We start from the raw sequence: 22298 nt of genomic DNA on the forward strand, positions 1-22298 counted from the left end.
CCAAACCATGGCCAGCTGATCCTCATCTAAGTTCTTGGGAAGGACATCTCTGCTGCCCCCAATACCTATAAAGAGAAGCTTAAAAAAACCTCCCGCACAGGTCAGTTTTGAACTTTTTTTACTGAGGAGTTCAGATTACATCTTATTGTAAAATAGCAACTTCAAAGGTTTTCCCCCTTATTAAATATTTTGAAAATTAATTATCTGCTAAAAGCATAACCTCATATTTCTAAATCTCATCTTTCTTCATAAAAAGGATATTTCAAACATATACGAATATAAATTCTATGCATCTAAATGTTGCCAAAACCACATTAGCCAGAGCTGGTGGTAAACCGTGTCTCTCGGAGCACACGCCTAGCAACAGAGAAGGTGAACCCCTCTGTGGCTCTTTCACAGAAAGTCAGCATGTGACTTGTGATCATGTTGTTCTCTGTGGTTCTGCAGAGAGAAGCTTGTCCTGTTGCAAGTCTCATGTTAAGAGGCACCTGGTTCTTGTTTAAGGTCTATGCCTGAATAACAATTTCAGAATGCTGTCCTGGTTTTTCAATCTAGATGTGCACACTTTGCAGGCATGCCTTTGCCCGCTGCTTACTTGGCCATAGAAAAAGCTTAATCTGATGTGGTTATAAGGCTACAATTGGGGAATTCTGTTAAAGTTTCAGACAGTGACTATGCAGCTGTTGTAAAATGGGCCAAAACTACTGCACTGTCACCTGATTCTTCACCCCACAGCTTCTTTGTTTTTAGTTGTTAGGCTAACTGCTTCTACCACAAGCTCTAAGTAACGAGCTTTGGCAATCTGTATTGCACAATATAAAATGTCTTCATGGGACTTGAGCATAACACGTGATCTAACAGAGCCCTCCAAAAGTGAATGTCCTACAGCCTTGGTCATCAGCTGGAAGGCAATCACCGTGCCTCATTCTTTTACCACAACAGAGGCCATCAAAATGAGATAGCTTTTGAAGCGGCACAGAGATCTGGTTTACGTCTGAGTTGAAATGAATCTGTCATCTGATGCGTCGCACACAGTCTTGTAATGAAATGAACTGTTATTGCTGTTGCTCATGTGGTTGCCTTTTAAGTGCATCTTCCACTTCTGCTCCCTTGTAGGAGTGTCTAAAACTTGCAGATTCACAAACATTTCAATTCTTCTCTCTAATTTCCTAAACATGCTCAATCTGCACAAAATGAATCGATGGCCATTCAGGATCTATTACTATATGTAGTGTTGTGTACACACACACAGACACACACACACACACACCAGGTGAGTTATGAGGTTGAGAGAGCCCTGAGTAAGTGAGCTCATTTCCCTTGTAAACCTTATATTTTAGAGCTGTGAGATGGCGTTATGCTCAGGCCACGTTTTACACACTAATGGCTACCACGTGTTTTACCCCCATCCCTCCCCTCTACCCAAATAACCCCCTTCAGGCAGGCCTGCTCTGGTTACAAAGAATTCTTAGTTCATGCTCATCTGTACTCCAAGCATGCAGAGTTAGTAGCACAGTTCGTTGGCTCAACATTCCCTTATGAAATATTTTGCTGTGTACTGTATCTACAGCAGTGTTTTCAGAACACAATACAAAATGCAGTATCTCCCCATGCTACCAACCCCTAAGCCCCCAACCCTTTTCCCTGATGGCTACTTGGCAGTTCAGCTTTCTTGTTGTGATTAACAGTGAGCACCACTCAACACTTGGGCAGCTCTGAGGCATGACCCCATTCTTCAATGGCTGCTCTCCAATGGGCTTTAAAGCATCTTCAAAATTCTTGACCACCAAAGTATAATAAAATGACATTGGCGCAAAAAAAAACAGACCAGTAAGTCGGCACAGAAAGAACAAACATGGACTAAAGAGGACCAGAGATGGTGTAAGCCCTGGAAGAAGAGGACAGAACAATGCTGTTCAGTCAAGTTCAGCAAGCTGCTGTCACAAGTGAGGAAGGGAATTGACTGCTCACTGAGGGAAAAGAACCAGCTGAACTGCTATTTTTTTGGATGCTTCATTCTTTAAAAGACAATAATGGGTCAGACAGGGGTTAATGTTTAGCAGTTGGGATGACATTCAAAGCTTTTGGTATAAGTGTAAAATTTGCTCCACTGTTTCAATTTCCAGACCTGTTTCTCATTTTGCCACTCTCTAAAACCTACCTCTTATCATATGAAAACAGGAATTAAGATTTCCACAAAATGCTTCTGCAATGTCACTACAAAACGGGGATAAACTCAGGAACTCTGGCATGTAGAGATGGTGTCTCTTGACTGCCATTAAACTTGAAACATTACGATTCATTTACAAACTGAGAGCAAATTTTGCTTTTGAGCAATAAGCCTTGAAAATCTCCCAGCTAGACTCTTCAAAAGAGTAAATTAAAATTTTATGAAAGTTTCTCACATTTTTATCACTTTAAACGTGAAACTGTTTGGTATTAAATTGCAACTATATTTACGGTTATGGCTTTCTTGTAAGACTGTTTAGTAAAACTTAAAAATTCTACAGTTTGTTTCCAAAACGCAATTAAAATGATATACACAATTCCAATTCCCCATGTTTTGAAGTATAAAGAAAATAGGCATTTGAGGAAGAATATAACTTGAACACTGTTTAAAAACAAAGAAAGGAATAATTTGTTCGTTTTTCTGCTTTAAGGAATAACGTAAAAGTCAGACTTGGTTCCCAGGAGAACCTGCTGTACATGTGGTTGGAAATTTTGGATGCAGTTAGGAAAGAACTGAAGAACACTCCATCTTTTGTAGTCCATGTTGAAATATCCTTATTTATCTTATTGCCCAGTTCCCGTTAAGCTGGGTCTGTTGTAAACAGGAATTTGTGTGAGGCAGAACTCCAAGTAACCAGGCGATGCCAAGTGAATCTTGGAGATCAGTACATAGGGGATAGCTGCAGGTTTCAATCAGTGGTGAGGTCATAGCAGACAGCCCGGCCACATATTCAAGTGTGTGAAAGTAACATGCAGTTGAAATCTTGCAATACTGGGAAAGTGCTGAGTCGGTGACATTTTGTAGGCAACCGTGAGCCAGTCTGGTTCAATGAAAGTGGTTCAGTGTCACTGAGCTTGTATTGTTATTTATGGGAGATTTGGTTGGCTGTCACAGGTTGAACACAAGGGATACACTTGCCCTCCACAGCCATGTTATATGGGTGAACCTGGCCATGGTCAAGTATTCATCAGTGGAGACCGGCTCCTAAGGAGCTGAGGCTCCTTGTTTATTTCTACGTGAAGACTTCAACTCCCCACAGAATGAGCTCCTTCAAGGAGTATAAACTTTTCAATTTAAGATTAAATCCACTGTGGGTGTGGCAAAGTTTTCTTCTGAGTGCCATCTGAAAATCATAACATCCTAGAGGCCCAACATCTAGGACAAAACAATAAAACTTAATACTGGCTAACAGTAATTTGCACAGTAATTTAACATAAATTGTAAGTTATATTCTATCAGTAGAAAAATAATGGTTTCATCTATATGACTTTTAACTCAGGAAAGAAGTCGGGGTATCAGCTTTGACAACTTGGGTGGGTGGGTAGCTTATTTCACACTCCCCAACCCTTTGCTTCCTGCGACATCCCTGCATTCTTCAAGAAATAATTTGCCTTTAGATACAACTTAACTCTTTTTGATCTCATAAAAAATAATTCAGTACAACAGCTGTGATAAAATACTTCTACCTCGTATCCATCTTAAATAGCATAAATACAAACTTAAAAATTAAATTAATTAAATCTAAGAATTAAGATTGAATGTGAGGTTTCCCCACTTGTGGGTTACAGTAACTCTCTTGTCTGCTCGTTGCGTTGCATGGAAGACTCAAGAAACGATTCGGCGTGTTTCAGGCTTTCAGAGGAACACGGCTGTGAGGACTTTTTTGTTATCTCTGTAGAGCTCTTGTATCAATGGAAACTATTAGTGAGTGGCTGTTGGGGGCTTGGAGAAAATCGATTGGACTCTACACTTCAGAGCATTTCAGCTCCAGCCCCAGTGTTTTTGCTTGATGCTTGATGAGACAAACTCCCTTAACATTCTACTGGTGGATCAAGAACTAATAATAATAATAATAATAATGAAGGAAATGGACTGGTCCAAACAGAACAGAGCAACGGAATTTTCTTTGGCTCCCCACACCGGAACCCCGGGATGCGGAATGTCCGCCAGGAGATAAGCGGACTGGTGTGCAGGCCTTGTGCCCAGAGGAGACCAGGTGCCCAGTCCTGACAAGCGCAGGGCCTGACTGGGCCTTCCCTAGTGGCCGAGGCTCAGCTGACAGGACCTCCTTCTCCGGCCAGGCAGCTCCTGCAGCAGGAAGGTGCTAGGTCTTCACTAGGGGCTGCTCGGGGTTATCTTCCGGCGTTTTTTCCCCGTCGCGAGACTTCTTCCTCTTCTTATTGCCTAGAGAAATGCATGTTTTCGGTTACTGTGGGCTGTTTTTCTAACACGTTAAACGCCACCTGCTTGAAAGGCCCCGAAGCTTTGACCGAGCGAGTCACATGATCGCGTGTCACAGGCGGGAGTCCCTGTGAAAAGAGTGCAGTTCCCCTGTTCGACTTGAGCGGTCGCTTTCCTCAGCTGGTGGTGTAACCATTTCATTTCCATACATTTTTCCAAGCGGAGTGTGCTGAAATGTATGTAAACAGACTGAATTCAAGGCGGGTTATGTCAGTGTGGTAGCATACTTTAAAACTAGTACAGGTAAATTAACTGTGAAGGATAAGAATAAATAAAGGCTTATTCCATGCTGAAAAGAGAAGAAAAGAAACGCAATGTTTCAGCTGTGGAGCCTTCTTCAGGTGTGACAGTGTTCTATTATATAGTTTGGCACTGCAGTTTCCAATAGCCCTTCCAAGAGGGAATGAAAAAGCTCAATATTCCCTCTGCAGGACAATTCTTAGTTGTATTAGGTTCACAAACATTTTGACATTTAATCTCTAACAGTGTGTGAATGATTGTTTACAAAACCTTTCAAGCCTAAAACAGAAAGTTGTGAGAAGATTAAATTTTATTCTCTTGCCCCAGTCTGCTTTCCTCTGGATAAAAACTCACCTCCTGAGAAGCATTATGCGCATCTTTCTTGCATCCCTCCCCCTAATCCTTTTGTACTCTTGCAGCAGCTCCCTGGCTCATTCCTCACAAAGGTAAGGGGGGGATTCTGACCGCTTCCTCCCCACGGCCAGGCAAGTTACATCTAGTAAGCTTCCAATACCTTTTGTTTCTACGTCACATTAATTAGAATTTGCTGAAGAGATAATGAAAGAAATCCATTTCCCTGCGTGTTCAGGTTTTGGGAAGTGTGACACCAGTAAAGCGGGAAGCTGGTACTCACTGAGTTTACTCAGGAGTTTCTTTCCCAGGGTCTCGTCAGAGCCGCTCAGAGACAGGCTGCTGATGAAGGGGGAGGTGGGGTGGTCTGCTCCATCAGGAATTGCGTCTCTGTCTGCTGGCGGTAAAGAAGAAAAGAGATCTGACACTATGTTGTTGGGCTGCAATAAATCAGAGTATCACATCTCTTCACTTTCATGCACATTTGAACAGTTTTAGTCTTTTAATGATAGTGCCCATCAGCAAAAGCAGACCAGTTCCTGAAATGTGTAATTTGCTGATGAAAGAGTCTCCTTTCTAGAATATCACTTGTAATGTGTTGTCCAGCGTGATGTATAATTACCGCCACAGATGAAAGAACCAAAACTGATTACATAAACTGTGGCCCAATTCATGTGGCCAAGCATACGTTTTCTTTGGTGTTACATGCCATGTTGTCTTGTGTGCAGTAGTGGACAAGAGAATCAATTCTGTACACTCAGGAAATCTGATACTAGATGTAAGTAGTAGAATTAAGAATACCAAGTCAAGTTCTTGGTATTCGATGTATATAAAGAAAGTCATTTTCAGCTCACTTAATTTAAAACCCCTCCCCTCTCTGTCACTCACCGTATTTCCCATTACCAGTCAGGTCCTCTTTGATGTAGGGGATGTTGTCCATTCGCAGGAACACAGAATCGCTGGGGCTCTTCTGGCCATCTGACTTGCTGCCTGCAGGGGGAGACAGAGAGTAAGAATGACAGCAGGCAGCGAAGCGGGAGGAGGCTCCAGCCTAAGGATTTCAGGAAATGACCTCTCTCGCTTCACCTGCTGCACACCCTAGTCAGAGCCATCCCACAACTACAGTGTGAACTCATTTATAATAAAACATCTACTAAACATATGAAAGATACAATCAAAGAAAATACAGCTGACCTTAAATCTGTGAAACTACAGCAATCACCACTTTTTTTGTTGTTAAATTGCATTTGACAAATACAAATGTACAGCATGCCTTATGATAACACCACAGCTATGATTCACTGTAGGGCAAGGCATTCCTCAATGATTAAAGGCTTTTCTTGTCATATCTTATATAAAATGAAGCTGAAAGGAGAATTAAGCCTCGTGTGATTTGGATGCTTTCACGCAGCTCTGGTGCAGACGTCTCCCAGATCTGATGAGTTTTTCCTGCCAAGAGGATTTAGGAGTGCCAACTGTCGAACCTTGTGCACGTCACTTTTGTGCATGTACCATCAGCTGCTTCTGCACTGGTTTCTACGGGATCTCTTTTTTTTTTTTGCTCCCCACAAAAACGTAATCTCTCAGCTACCTGGAGTCTAAAAAGGACCCAATTAAAATTGGTACTTTTTTTCGGTTTCATTCTTTAATGGTAGCGTACAATTGTTCAATCTTACACAGTATGTCCTGATAGCACCTTCTGCCTTTTCACCTTTGCCGTTCGCGCTCGTGATGTATTGTCTCTGACCCCGCAGTTCTGCTCCAGCACTGCAAGCAGGGACACAGACGAGAGGCGAGAGCGCTCTCTCCGTAAAGGCTACACCGCCCCTCACTGCGCTAGCCCACGGTCGTGCGTCGTCGGACTCTGTGCCAACCGTGTCCGTTACAGAGCTGTCCAGCTCCGCGACAGGCGGCCGGGCGGAGAGACTCACGGACGATGCGGTTCTTCTCGTTCAGCAGCGTGGTGCTGTGCTGGGTGCCGCCGGCGTGTGGACGGGGTCGGGCCGCGGCGCTCAGACGGGGCTCCGGGAGGGGCAGGGCGATGCTGTAGGAGCGAGCCTCGGGCACGGGGACCTCGGGGGTGGGGGTGCTGTCCTCATTCATCTGGGCGTCGGTGTCGGGGGTCTGCGGGGAGCTGTCTATGCGCGAGGCTGTCAGAGCATTCTGGTAGTGACTCCGTGTGATCTGTGCAGGGCATGGGAAATGTGTAGGACGACGTTAATGTCATTTTCATACCCACTTCACAACAATTTAATCAACGGCGGTGATTAAAGTGTCTGAACAGCAGGAGTTGACGTGTTGTAAGAAGTGCCTGTGTTGTTACTGTTGGCTGTTTCCAGTGTGCAGTGGTCCTCTGTGCTGTGTACAGGAAGCGGGCACCTTGATGATCTGCAGGTCGGTGAGCTGGCGGACGGAGTAGTCCGGAAGGTAGGTGGTGGTGCTGGTGTTGAGCTGGCTCATGCTGCCACCGTAGATCGTGGAGTCGGAGTGGTTGAGGCCACTGCTGCGCGAAGGGGACCTGTGGACTGGGCCATACACGAGACAAGGTAGTGCCGCAGCTTTCAGAAAAACGTTTCTTTCTTTTACTTTTCTACGGAGAATTGAAACAATGCTTCTGTTGACCTACAGCGTTTACACTTTCTTTACTGATCGTAATGGATGACACTCTTAAAATGATCACCGAATGGATGTTTGCCCAATATGTTTGCTATGCTGCAGAAGTTTTATTCCGTGATAAACAAATAATCACACCCACGGTAGGTGATACCTACCCAGGTGTTTGTATTCCCAAGTAAATGAAAGTGAATTTTTATAAAACTTGCCAAAACCTGTTATTTACAGTTTCTGTCACTAGGTGGCAATCCAGAACCATTTTTACCTGTACAGCTATTAATTCCTACTGGTTTACTATAAATCTTCTTTGCTGAAATTCTAAACAGATGCCAACAATAATAATCCCAAATTTGTAATGCACCTTTCTCTTTTGCATTGTGATGTAAACAGAGATAACCACACTACACCAATTAGACTAATAAAGTTTACATCCTTTCTTTTTATAGACTCGGGGCAGATGTAAAACATGATGAGAAATGCGTCTGTAAAAAGTCAGAGCATTCAGTTATCAGTGCAGGTAAGAAACTTCTCCACACCCCTGGACTGCACTCTCTCCTGTGCAGTCTGAGCTGCACAGGAGAGAGACTGTGGCAGTGGTCTTGTTATTCTGCCTGAGACCCTGACTGGCTGTGGACCCCTCCAGTCAACAGGAATGCATTCTGACAGAATAATGACAGCTGGACAAACTGCTTGAGTCAGCAGGCTGATGGAAAAAGAGTTGGCGATATCAAGTTCTCTCCAAGACAGAGGAGGAGCCAGGAAAAAAACAAGGTGCCCATTGTTTTTCTTAGGGTAGGTATTTTCTGTCTGGAACTTGATCTATATTACAGGATTATTTCCTTGCATAATTTCGATCAGACCAGTGTTATGAGTTAAATCTCCCTACATGATGCAAGGGTGATCGTTGTCCAGCTGGCCTGAGACTTTCTTAAAGTTGGCTGGTAATTTGAGAGTCATTCATGCCTCTGCAGAGAAATCGGGGATGTCAGGGAGGCAGGATGTCAGGGAGTTCCAAATGTGGAAGAGAGAGTCATATGAAAATTGCACATTGGTTTAAAAGATTGTGGTGCTCTGTATGATAGGTGATTTACTAATACCCTGTTTATGATATAATTTTGGAACATTTGGCCGATTCCCAGTGGCTTTTTTCATTACATCAGCTTTCCCCCTAATTAAGTCAATTGCATCACCAAAGCCAGTGTGCACACAGAACTTGTTATACAGTATAAGCCAGACTCGTATTGCTGTGTTAAGTAATGAGGTTTTCTGTGTTTCTTTCCCTTTGCTTGGGTAGTGAAATCTTTTCCCTCACTAAATGTAAAGCACGGGACTCTAACTCAGTTCCTGGAGGGACCAGTGTCTTCTGGTTCCCACCCGAAAAGCCAATTAAACAACCTAACCTTGAACCTAATTATTCTGTAAATTAGATATAAATAGGATTTTCTGTACAGGTCTTTTACAGTTGATTAATCAAGAGATTGACTTAATTAAAGCCACAGGTACCTCCATACCACCACAGAGCCTGGGAAGATTAATTACAATTATGCAGCTAATTAAACAATTAGAGTAGCTAAATAACTGAGAATATGGGTGAAGACACTAGAACCTCGAAGATCCAACTCTCCTCTCGTGACAGAGGGCAGAAGCACTCTGGGCTCTGGGAGCCAACTCCTTGCACAAAGGACACTCACCTGAGGAAAGGGCTGGCACGATGGCAGGAACACCGTAATAGGTAAACGCCCCGTTTTCAAACCGCAGAGCTTCTTTCCCAATCTTCACCTCCACACGGCCCTTGAAAACAGGATGTCTTAATCCCTATATTCGCAGGTGTTACTGTCTTAAATGAACAGGACGAAAAAAGGCACCTTGTGTGGGTGGACAAGGCTTATAGCTGCCTCAATAACCCTGTACTCTGTATTTATCCTGCTTTTAATCTACAAATGATCAACCCTGTGACCCTAAAAATCAATTTTTCAGGAGGAATTTTCAGTCAAAAGGTCTGTATCATACGTTCTGTTTGTACCCATTACTGCTGTTGCTGGTTCAGACAACTCTAACAGGTTTGTTAAGCTTCACCTACCATTATTAAATCTATGTTGACTATCCACCGGGATCCTATTTCCATACGGCTGGTCCTCTAGTTTGATTCTAATTAGCATTTCCACAACCCTAACGTGCAGTAGAAGTAAGACATTTTGGTTGAGAATTAATTAAGGTCACCCTTTTTAATGGATGGGTGCTGCATAAGCAGCTTTGCAGTCCGTGTGTATTAACACTGTCTTGAGCCGTTGCTGGAAGAGTGTTGTTAATGCCTATGAATCAGGTCTCGTGAACAACCGCAAGAATAGCTTCACACGCTTGAGACTCTGGACTCCAGTGTGACTTGAAGAGGGAGTGGGCTAATGATCAGACCTCAGAAACAGAACGAAGGGGCAGGGCTGAAAGAGTGGGAAGAGAAGCATTTATGGAGGAGAAACTGGAATAAAATGGCTCAGATCTGGAGGTCTGTGATCTAACATTCAGAACTAAAGGACCGAGGAAGAGTGTGGACTGCACGCTAAAGACCAGGGGCTGCAAACCATGTGGACCGTAGATCAAGGCTGAAAGACAGAAATACGTGGCTGTTGTGGAGGTGAAAATACCTGCAGAACCAGGACGAAGTAATCGACAGGCTTGGTGCGCTGATACAGGAAGTGCTGTGCCGCCCTCTTGTTTCTCTCATCAAACTTGAGCTCCTGGACAACGTTGGGGTGCTTGAGCAGGCGGAGGAGGATCTTCTCAGAGAGGTAGGAGGGCTTGAAGGGCTCCACTTCTGAACAGACAAAGAGAGAGACAGTCCTTCAGTGGGATCTGCTGGTGTCAGTGAGACTCCGTGTGTCACCCAGTTTCTGTTCATTCATTTAATTTATTTAGTGTTTTACATCTGAACTGACTCCTGTACATACAGGGAAAAACCCACTTAATCTGCTGCTGCAGCACGGTGCCCAGCTGGGGGAAGTAAAGCAAGCCATCATCATGGAGCAAACAGCCCCACTACACAGCAGGTCAAGCGAAGAAGGGAAGATTTCAGGTCCGGAGGCAGAGCGCCGCCTACTGGTCCACCAGAACCTCTTACAGCAGCAACTTGGTTTTCCTTTGAAGTTCCCCACCCAGCACTGACCAGACCCAACTTTGCTTAGCTCCTGAAATCTGACGAGTCAAATTGTGTGTTAAAATGAGTCACTGATCATGATTCCAACGTTGCCATCATTAAAGATGATCTCCTGATAATTTTTCTAGGAATTATGAAAGTTCATCTCACATAGACTGCTCTAAGCTACCGTGCAGCTGTATCAGTGATTCACATGTCAAAAGAGTGTCATTCATTGCAGGAGCTGTGTGCAATAAAATATTTATTGTAACAACTCTACTATTTCATATGATACATTTTGTTAGATCCGCAAATATTTTTAAATTATTTTTGTTTTCAAATCAGCTAAGTAAAAGTACAGTTTACAACACGGGCAGATACTTCTAATATGAAGGTTAGCATTTTCCTGTGTGAAAACACAATGTTCAAACAGCAACATACAAACAAACAACAACTAATTTCAGATCAAAAGGGAATTTTAGCTTTATGAAAATCTGGCAAAAATAGGTGCTGGAATCCTCACAGCAAACTAGGTATGGAAAAAAAACATGATAAACTTCTTTGTTAGATTCCCCCCAAAAACAACCAAAAATACAATAGCATGCTCATAGGAAGTTTCCTTCTCTTCAGAAAGCCAATTTTCCAGGTGAACGTGTGCACATTTTCAAACAGCCACAGATATACTGGCTTTGTCTTTCTGTTTGGGTTTTCACTGGGACTCAGAAAAAATAGATACTCAAAAAAGGTTCCCTACCTGTTGCCAGGAATCGATGTGTGGCCAGGAGCAACTGGGGAGAGACATTCACGTTCATTTCGTTTTCTGACAGCTTGAAGAGGGAGAAGTCCTGCTGCTTCCTCTCATGATGGGACACCCTCCTCTTGTTGCGGTTATCAGCTGCACAAATGACACAGAACTAAGGCCTGGCCCGTTCCCTCCACACTGCTGACCCCAGACCCACTGGAGTCTGTCTCAGTGCAGGAAGGACTGTGCCACCACGGGGTCTCCTGCTTCCCACTTGACCCAAGTGCTCAGTTACTTCCTTGACCTCACTCACTCCCTGGACAAAAAACTCCATACACGTTATGGGCACCCGAGTTCGATTCTTCACAGTCATCATCTATAAATATATATACAGTATATCCCATTGAACTAATTCATCAATAAATGTAATATTTTAATATTAATGAAGGACTGAAGCAGAAATTAAAATCAAGGGAACCCTTTGAGAGTTCTTGTACTCTGCTCTGTTTTTACCAACAGCTCAGTACCTACTGAAATGCTGCGCACTGTAGCAGAATGAAAATGGAAAAGTTGTGTTTAGACATCCTGCTAAAGAGGGCACTAAAATCCAATTAATAATGTGCTGTGAAAGGTAGATGCTTAGCTCGTTATCTAAAAGCAACTGAGTGTGGTCAGCGAAGATGTGTGATGAGATGTCACATGGAAGATGTAAACAAGTATACTCAGTATAAAGAAAAAAATCACTGACTTATCATTTCAAAACGATATCTGATTTATATGGAGTATATCCGGTTTTACGAAAGCCATCGAAAGAGATCAAGCTGTCCTCTCCTACTCTATCCTGAAGGTTAGTACTGATTTAATTTGTCACGCGTGCAGTCAACAAACTGTCGTACTGTAGAGGTCGGTCTCGTCCAAGATCTCAGACTTGATGATCTCCTCAATGATGTCCTCCAGGGTGACAATGCCCATCACCTCGTAGAAAGGGTCGCCCTCTCCCTCGTTGTTCACCCGCTGCACAATAGCCAGGTGAGATTTACCTGCACAGAGGCAGAAGCAAACAGGTGTCACTGAAAGGAACTATGTCAGTTAGATGCAAGAGAAACTGTGTGTTTTATGTACTGTACTTGGTCGGGGATCACCTTCTGAGCCTGTCCCCATCAAACTACAGAACTTGGAAGAATCTGACCAGGGATTCTGGTCCCCTGTCCAGGGAGTGTAATTATCACTGATACAGTAAATGTTATGGCCACCAATTATCCTTTCTGCATGACATTTTAGTTTAAAGACTGTATCTTTTTTGGGATCCTTCTGCCCACATAGACTCCCTGGGTATAAGCAATATACTTACAGTATAATGAACAATATACATATAATCTCTTCAGGTTGTTAACATAGTTCATATCTTTTATCCCAAGCAGTTGTCAATGAACCGGTTTTTCAGAGCAGAGTAGATCTAGTATTTCACTTTAATAGAAACTTCTTGGCTTTAAATGCATTTCATTATATGGTATATGAGAAAAATAAGCAGAATTGCAAAACCACACAAAATAATACCATTCTGGAAGTTGGAAAGAAAACAACAGCATGAATTCTGTGAGGGGCAGAGTTCTACAGACTTTAATAAGCATGGAAAAGTGAGTCATGGCCCATCTTCGAGCAGAATCAGGGGGGCAGAGAGGAGGTGAGGAGGCAGGGGTGCTGGAGTCCTGGGTCAACAGCACTAACTGGGCTGTGCAGTTGGTATGATTGCCAGAAAAGGGTTGAGCTGGCTCTGCTCAGCTTTGCCGGTGCTGCCTGGAGTCACAGCAGTGGTGCACAGACATGCTGGCGCACCAAATGTAAGGTAGATACATAGAGGCTGACAGACAGGCTGCAAAAAAACGCAATCATTCATCTAGTGACTATGCCTATAATTAGAAACTTTCCAAGTAATGTGATAAAAGGAAACCTTGAATCATTTTTTTAAACAAGACAGGTTTTTTCAGACAACTCTGTGAATGAACCATTACATAAACACAGCAGTCATACTGATTACGTAAGGTGGTGAACTCTTGAGGTTTCTGGCTTGTAGGCTTGGACATCCGCTGTCCCTGTGTTCTCAGTTGTCTGGGCACAGACAATTCTTTGAAAGGCTGACAATCTGTCATGCTTACAACAGTGCTAATTACACAAGTGAAAGGAATCAGTCTTGTCTCTCAAAGTCCTATAATAAAATGAGCATTTTAGGTCTCTGACACCTCACATACAGTATAGACTTTGACAGAATCTATCAATCTGAATGTTCGCTTTTAATATTTTCTAAAGACTTTTTTTAATTGCACAGACTGATGCATGATCTGTGAAGTGCTCCAATGTTAGGGAACCAGATGTTAGAAATACCTAACTGAGATTTATGTAATACAGTATAGCGAGTCACTGACTATCTCTGCCATGTGTCATATGATCTAGTTTGGAAGTGACTTAAAATTGCAAGGATTAAAATGAATCCAGCTGTCCCCTATGACCCATGAAATTCAAGACAAATAAGTTAGTCTTGTGTTGCTTTTTACGAGCACCTTCTGACTATCTTCTGAGGACAGAGAACAGGATAGCCAGATAGCCTTCCTGGGGCCTGACTGATCCCTTAGGCCCTTTGATCTTTGCTGAACAGCAGACTAGTAGTGGCTCACCCAGTTTGTGCATCCTGGCTGCTACCAGCTGTGTGGGACTCTGAGGGACCAGGATTAAATCCCTGCAGCTTGCTTAGGAAGCTATTTCATGTGCCCTGAATGGTGCTGCTTGATGTGCAGTGCCTGACATGACATCATCAAGCCATTACATAACTCGCCTCCCTGGAGGAATCTAGCCCACACGAATGTCCCTGCTAATCCCTGCACACATCCAGCTCCTTCTGGAGGTAATGCCAGTAGGAAGGCCACCATCTTGTGACTGTATGTGGGTCATGCATATCAAGTACCACACATCAGTGATGTAAAAAAAATAAAACACTGGATCACTTTGTGCAATTACTTGATGAGTCCTCTGTTTGTAATCCACAGAAACGACAGCGATATACCTTTATGATGATCCTAACGCGATTCTGAAGTTTCATACCTTGGTGGATAAATATTGCTTTGAAGCTATTAACAGCTCATCTTCAGCAGACATTCACCAGCACTGATGACATTTATTTGAACAAAACTTAGAATATCTCGTAAACAAAGTGCAACATAAACAAAGTGCTACAGCTAGAAAAGACCTCACAGGCCGGCTCCTCTGCTTCTACAAGTGAGCATTGTGTAACATGAACATAAGCACCTGCATGCCGGCCCAAACAACACCTGTAAGAGTTAGAACCAAGCCTGAATTATTCAGCGCAAATTTATGTATACGAAATGGTAATGGCTCTCCAATATCTGTGCAGATTCAAAAGGCTTTAGACGTGGGGGTCCTCTGTTTGATGAGAAGTTAAATATTTTTCACCCTCCTTTGAAAAGAACACTAAGAAATAAAGTAACAGGTAAGGGGCTCTCAGGGCCTCAGTGGAAGAACAAATCCCAGTGACATTTCACATGCTGCCCCCCTGCTAGAACCAATCCGTTTTGAAATGGGAGGGTTCTAGGAGGAGAGAGCACTGTGTTCAATTTTTCATGGTTTCCATCTGTGCACCGTCAGGGGTGACTGAAGTGTTGTAGGGCTATGGAGACGTGCGGGGGTTCGGGGGGGGAGCTCGTGGCAGGAGGGGAGAATTCAAGCTCTCTCTCGCCCCCCCAGTGACAGCCGCATTGTTCCTAATGACGAGCCAGAGGAGCAGGGCTACAGCGAGAGAAGGTCAGGGGTGTAGTGGGATTTTCACTGCTGCTCTTTCTCCGTTTGTTGTTGTCAGCATGGAAATGTCAAACGCTTCTTAATGGTCCTTAAAGGGGCATTTTAATACCACACTTCTAAAACATTCACTCATTCATTTCATTTTAAGACTGTCGCCTGCCATTAGTTAGTTTCATCCATTCTTGTCTAGCTTTAAGCACATCTGAAGCCGAGTCTCATTATATTTTTTAACGCAATGAGCTGGGGGGTTTGCATGCTAAACTGTCTCATTTCATATAAAGTGCTCACCAGTGAGATTATTACCAAGCTCAGATTCTAAACCTCACAGATTGCCTTGTCCATCTGAAGAGAGGATTATTATGCAATGGATGATGTCATATGAATTACAAGGTTCAATTCTGACATGCGCTCTAAGAAACGATGATGGAAATAAAGCCAATTATAGGCTATAATGTTCCTTTGAGCTAAAACATCACATTACTTTACTTCAGCTCTTGACATACTGACAGTCATGGTAACAAGTATGAGTCATGGTTTATATAACAGAAAGTTTGAATATTTAGTCTAATGATTTCCTACATGTATCGTTATATAAAACCTTATTTCTCACACTTCAGGGATCATTACAAAAGATCAATTTCAGCACACCCTCTCTTTCTCTAAATGCACAATCCTTTCATACTTAGCACTATAAAATATTGAATGAGGCTGTAATGTGAATAAGATGAAACATGTGACCACTCTAGAACAACAACAGGTGATTATGAATTAATTCACAATGGATTTAAACGGCAGCTGTGTATATTGATACCAGAATTACTAACTAGTTTAATTACTGGTACCCGTTGTCATGGGAATGAAAGTAAATCCTGCCTCCTCCCTGAGACACAAACGGCCTCCATCAATTCTCATCAGGAATTCACACTACCTGGAACACCGAAAGCCCTGGATGTTCAAAGACTAAGCAGGTACACTTTCTCTCAGTATTCCTGGGTCAAATCCCAAAGCCTTGCAAAAGTGAAGAAGAGGAAATCAAACAGGCAATTACAGTGGGGTCCAGATACTCGGATACTCGGAGTGACATCAGACTCCCTTGATCAAAGCTCATCCACCCCGGCTGGGAGAATGCCAGCCTTCAGCAGTAAGACTGGGCCCCTCCTGTCCTCAGTGACACTAAAGGGCATAGGGTGAGCAATCCCAGCAGGCTGGTTCTCTCTCACAGCCCTCCGCTGGGCTCCTGGTCGACCGCAGGCTCAGGACACAGACAGCGTACACTGTCATTTTCTCCAGTTCACAATATTAATATTGTTTGCACGCTGTATTTTTATATCTCTGACAGCTGGGTGTGGGTGGACAAATCCTCTATACGTCAGGAAAAGTACTCATCAGTGACCATGGCCCCATGTCTGGGAAAGAGGCCAAGATTTATGACCATGACCAATCACAATTAGAAACTTAAGAATAGAGCCGTTTATTTTTCTTTTCGTTGGGAATATATAAATATACATTTACCTACAAGGAGAAATGAGAGCTTTTTGTAAAGTCACTGTCAGGGGAGAGACAGTCCTTTGTGCCAAACAGCATATCTTCAACCCTGAAGACTGTCGTCCCTAGACAATATGATTATATATGTGCCTCACTGTCTCCTGACTGGTTCGGCAGAACATTTTAAGTTTGTTCTAGAAATATAAACCCCCAGAATTTTTTATTTATATGATATTGCTTTGCATATAACAGTACACATTTCCATATATGTGAAACATTTACTGAGACACTTCTTTTCTGGGGATTAAACCTGTCTCATCACTTTGTAGGGGTACACAATACTGTTCACACATCAGCTGTGAGATCCCTCATCCTTTCTACAGCAAGGTGACGACTGAGAGATTTCTGAGAGATGCTGTGGAGATGTTGTGGACGGCGGGTGAGGGGTGAAACAGGCAGAGAGCCCTAGATATCAGCCTGAGAGGGCTGGTGCACCCAGCCTGCTCCTGGGAGCTCGGGTCTGAAAGGAAAAGAAAGAGTGGCCACTTGCAGGCAGACACACCTGGCCAGAGAGCTCAGGCTGGTGTTGTGTTAAAAAGGGAAGGAGTTTATTCTCGGTGTTTCAAACAGTGCTTTTGCAGCTAAATTCCACTCTGCAAAGTGTTCAGCATATTTGCAAACTGTTAGTGGTATCAGAGAGTTATCACTATAGCGAACTACAAACCATAACATATTCTGGTACCAGACCAGCTCTGAGCAAGCTTGAGAACATTTATCTTTGCAGTTTTGTGGATTGCAAAGACCCTGCCTACAGTTCTGCTAAGCTCCTTCTGAATGTAAAGAGCTAGGAGCTGCATGGAAAAGTTTTTGAATTTTAACTTTCTGCTTAGAAACTACTCCCTTGTTCTCTGCCATGTGACATTGCATGTTAATCAGCTTTTAATGTTACAACATGTACAGATTACCTATTGCATTGAATAGTTTTTGGTGTATTAAGGTGATATAAAGAGAAATGTTTCTTTTCCAAGTCATACTTTCATATTTTCACATACTGGCTTTTCAGGATATCTTTTATTATATATGACTTATGAAATATATTCTTGCTAATACTGTTAAGGTAATGGTATAAAGAAAGCATTTTCCTCCACTCTTGTCATGTGTCATACAACCCAGGCGCACAAACGTGTTTGTCCACATTTCCTCAAACCATTCCCAATTTGTACAGGGCTCAGTACTTAAAACATACCTTTTACACCCCATCACATATTCTTCATGCCTGGATTCATCACACATTGTAGATAAGCGCAGTTCTCCAGATTAACAAATAAATAAATACATTTACACTTTATCACATCACAATATTGAACAGAATGTTTCACACTAGCATTTTTATAAGACAAAAACATTATCATCTGCCCCAGGTAGACTTACTGCCAGCTCCTTCTTTGGATATACAGTAACATTTCATTATAATTTAGCTCTGACCACTACTGTGTGAAACACTGGGCTCTAACTTAAAATCCATTTACCACTGTAGGGTATCTGATATCTCTTTGAAAACTAAATATGTTGTGTAAACTGTGTAAATATAAACCATGTTAAAAGGAAACCACTGATAGCACAATAGTCATCCATTTTCTAATCGATTCTTCTAATTCAGTGTCACAGGGAAGCCAGAGTCTATCCCAGCAGGCAACAGGCACAAGGTAGGGCACATCCAGGAAGGGACGCCAGTCCATCGCAAGGCAGATAAACACACGGACAAGCAGACACTCACACCAGGGAAAATTTTCCCAGAAGCTGATTAACTTACCAACATGTTTTTAATCTTTGGGAGGAAACCAGGGCACCAGAGGAAAGCTATGCAAACATGGGGAAAATGTATGAACTCCAGACAGACAGCACCAAGGAATTGAACCTAGGGACTGCTGTGAGGCACAGTGCTAACCACTGTGTCACTGTGCTGCTGAAAGCAACAGTCATTTCTGAAAATGTTCTACACACTTAAAGGTGAAAACAGCTTTTTGTCACTGGATGCTGAGATATTGGAAGCCAAGCCTAGGATGAAGACAGTGCTGAACAGGAGCAGCAGCAGTTAAAGGTCTTTTCATCTCAGCGTAAGCAAGGTTTTAAATTCCTCAGGCGCCAGAAATATTGAACATATTACAGTCAGCAGCATCAGCTTTACTCAGAGAGGTGACCCCTTTGTGAGCCAGGGTTGCGAGAGGGTGGAAGGCAAGCCTTACCTTTCTTGAACTCTTCCAGCATGGCGTCCAGCTTGGTGTCGTTGAACACACAGTGCAGGGGGTGGTTGTAAAACTGGGTGATGGTTTTCAAAGGGGTGCAGTCGTCCGGGTCCACGAAAGCCAGGTCTTTCACAAAAAGAATATCCACGATGTTGGACCGCTCGTCCTCGTACACCGGGATCCGGGTGTATCCGCTCTGCATGACCTCTGACATGGTGTTGAAATCCAGCATGGCGTCCGAGGCCAGCATGAAGCAGTCGTTCAGCGGGGTCAGCACGTCTTCCACGGTCTTCGTCCGCAGCTCCAGGGCCCCCTGGATGATGTTCAGCTCCTCTTTCACCAGATCGTGGTAGGGGTCCGTCACCCGCAGCATCTCCAGCAACTTCTCCCGGGTGTAAAAGCTGCTGATCTCCTGGTGCAGGACAGCGTCCAGCAGCTTGCTGATGGGGTAGGAGATGGGGAAAGAGATGAGCATCAGCAGCCGCGTCACCCAGATGGTCTTGGAAGCGATGGCGAGCCCGTGTCTGGAGGCAACAGAGTGAGGCAGGATCTCCCCGACAAAGAAAATGCCGAAGGTGCAGGCCAGAATGGAAAGCCATGTCACTCCGAATATGTGGCTCATCCAGACTGCCAGAGAGGCGTTGATGAGGGTGTTGCCCAAGAGCAAGGTGCACAACAGGTAGTTGCCGTGCTTTCGCACGGACTGTATCCGCCTGGCGTGCTTCTGCTCCTTGTCGGTACCGCTGTTCTGGATCACCCGGAGCTCCACTGGGTCCAGTGCCAGCAGACTTAGGTTAAGCCCGCTGAAGACAGCAGAAAAACCCAGGAGGAGCAGCGAGACGATGACCTGCAGCCAGACGTCGGCCTCTGGAGAACGTTCTACAACTGCCAGCCAGAAATCTCTAGTCCTGAAGTGCTCCCACTTGATCCCATCAAAGGCACACATGGAATAATATTTGATTTTCTCACCTTTGCGCAGGTCCTTGGCGAGAAGCTCCACCAGGATTGAATTCTGGCTGGATGCGGACTTGAAAGAGCCCAAGAGCTCAATATCGGTTGTCCTGGCGTTCTTGTCCACACAGAGGTTCCGTTTGGGGTGCACCTGTCCCTCTCTGCCCGGACTTGGCTCCTCAATAAAAGCGATCCACGGCGCTGTAGCCGCATCCCCAGCTCTGCCGCTGACACTTCTGTTGAGTCTCTGCTGGGATGCTGCATAGTACACACGCAGTCTGAACCGTGTTCCCTCAGTCGCCTTCAGCACCCCGTCTTCTACGGACAGCTCTCCCCCTGTGTCCTCCGGCCTGAATCCGAGCAGCCCAAGGGCCGATGCGGGCAAAGAAATGGCAAAAATGAAGAGCAGAGGCAAGGAACCGGGTCGCAGGATGCAGGTCGGAACGCTAGCAGCCGCAGCATCCGCAGCCATGATGCTGAATGTGTTGTATGAGGACATTGGCGAGCGGAGTCACGTGGCGATGTCACGCTTTATCACTGAAATCAGGGTAACAGCTGGCGTACAGTGTAAATACAGAGGGGCTAAGTGACCGATGGAAGGTAGACCTCTTTAAGAAAAACGCGCTGCAGTGACGTAATGTCATTTCGCAAGAAGCGAGGTTACGGCACGTACTGTAATCAGAGAAGCGGGGCACCAAAAGCTGCCAGGTTCTGGAAATCCGTGGAAGCGCACGGTTCGTGTGAGAGCAAACGTTTCTCCAATAACGCTGTTCTGCTCCGTCCTATTTAACATTCAAAATCAGACAGCTGTCAACTAACCACGAATCACCGCTGATTTTGTTTAAAAACAAAAACGCGTGGAATAGATTCATTATTTCAGCGTGTCATCATTTCAGTGCATAAAACAATACAAGCGCCGGGACTAGCGTCACCTTCCGAGCTGCAAATGAGCAAGAAGAGGTTAATTTCATGCTAAAAATGGGAAAGAAAGGGCAGAATCGCCGAATTTCCGATTAATGCCCTGCAGTACCCAATGTAACCTGTCACAGCGATCTGTTTCTCCTGATAAAGCACTAGAATCTGAATTTAGGGTTGCATTTCATATTTAACGACGCATTCAAATTTAAAGTTAAACACTTAATTGATAAATACAGACAGGTTATGTTTGGTATGAATGTCTTTTAAGGTTCTGTTGCGTGTACAATGAAAATGTTATTCTAACATTATAATACTTTCATAATATTTTCTTAAAGCTTTCGAAAACTAGGCGAATGTCCTATAAAACTGCCGTTGTTCCTGTTGCAATCTATTTGCAAAAACTGTTATATTTGCCACTGTAAGGTTGTTTGTACCATTGAAGACGTTAAAATTGTGTTTTTTGGTCCTGCAAAACGGCATTATCATAACATTCCAGATCATCCTAGATGACCTTGAGAGATGGTGACGGTGTTTTTTTTATCGTTACGTTCTTGTAACAGAGAATACAGTAACAACATAAGCCACAGATGCTGAGGGGTCGCTCGGCAGAAAAGGTGGTGATGGGGACTCGCCACCGAGGAAATTAACCCTGAAGGAGCGATTAAAAATCCCAATTTCAGGGCACTTAATGAAGTGCATCCTTCGATTTGCTAAATCCAAACATTGGCATTCACATCACCGCATTTTTGTTTGCAAATTTACAAGTCATGAGTCTTTTAAAATTTATTTTGTATTTTGGAACTTATCCAGAAGTACACAATAAAAAACTTGACACTTCATCCTTTCTGTGCGCTTCAAATATGTTTTTTGCGCTTCTCCACAGCCGTGCTGGAAAAGAAATACGAAGGGCTGGGTGAATAAAAGTCTAAGAAAACACCCCGCTTATTTCAGGCCCGGCCGGTAGTGTGCGTCAAACACGAAACAATTGGGTTCGGTTGCGTTTTTCAAATCGCGTAGAATAAACAATATCATAAACTTAAAATATGTTTCCACCTGCACCGTTGTGGTGACACACACAAGCCCTAGAACTTGCAGAATATTTACAATTATACCTCCCTTCATTATAACAGTCAGGTATTTCATAAACGTGAAGATGTTGTGCATGATTTGCAAAATCTCTGTGATGGGGCAGTGATAGATGGAAAAATGAAGAAACTCTGGCCAGTTATACAGAAATACACCACGAGGTGGCACCCTTTGCACTGACTTGGCTGTGAAAAGCGTGAGCTAGTTTAGGATTCAAGTACCGCGCACCAGGAGTGCCTGTCTAATCGTGAAATA

General features: G+C 43.7%; 1 protein-coding gene across 1 annotated transcript; it reads right to left on the reverse strand.

The window, feature by feature from the left end:
* Window positions 1–104: 104 nt before the first annotated feature.
* Window positions 105–20538, reverse strand: cnnm1 (cyclin and CBS domain divalent metal cation transport mediator 1). The gene is made up of 10 exons (XM_088917761.1): window positions 19089–20538; window positions 12444–12587; window positions 11560–11700; window positions 10318–10487; window positions 9367–9466; window positions 7442–7587; window positions 6994–7246; window positions 5951–6052; window positions 5346–5459; window positions 105–4414 (listed from the first exon to the last, which is right to left on the reverse strand). The coding sequence occupies exons 1-10, from the start codon at window positions 20536–20538 to the stop codon at window positions 4335–4337; spliced, it is 2700 nt and encodes an 899-aa protein (XP_088773887.1). The 3' UTR covers window positions 105–4334.
* Window positions 20539–22298: the final 1760 nt, after the last annotated feature.

The sequence above is a fragment of the Atractosteus spatula genome, chromosome 5 (genome assembly GCF_055471065.1).
Source record: "Atractosteus spatula isolate fAtrSpa1 chromosome 5, fAtrSpa1.hap1, whole genome shotgun sequence".
NCBI lineage: Eukaryota > Metazoa > Chordata > Actinopteri > Semionotiformes > Lepisosteidae > Atractosteus > Atractosteus spatula.

What these genes read in the sequence shown, in the direction of transcription:
- cnnm1 (XM_088917761.1), bottom strand. Translation starts at nt 20,538, where the DNA reads ATGTCCTCATACAACACATTCAGCATCATGGCTGCGGATGCTGCGGCT. An exon ending in ACATCGATTCCTGGCAACAG is followed by an intron (nt 10,488 to 11,559) that starts GTAGGGAACCTT and finishes TTGTCTGTTCAG; the next exon opens with AAGTGGAGCCCTTCAAGCCC. An exon ending in CGAGAAGAACCGCATCGTCC is followed by an intron (nt 6,053 to 6,993) that starts GTGAGTCTCTCC and finishes CTCCCCCTGCAG; the next exon opens with GCAGCAAGTCAGATGGCCAG.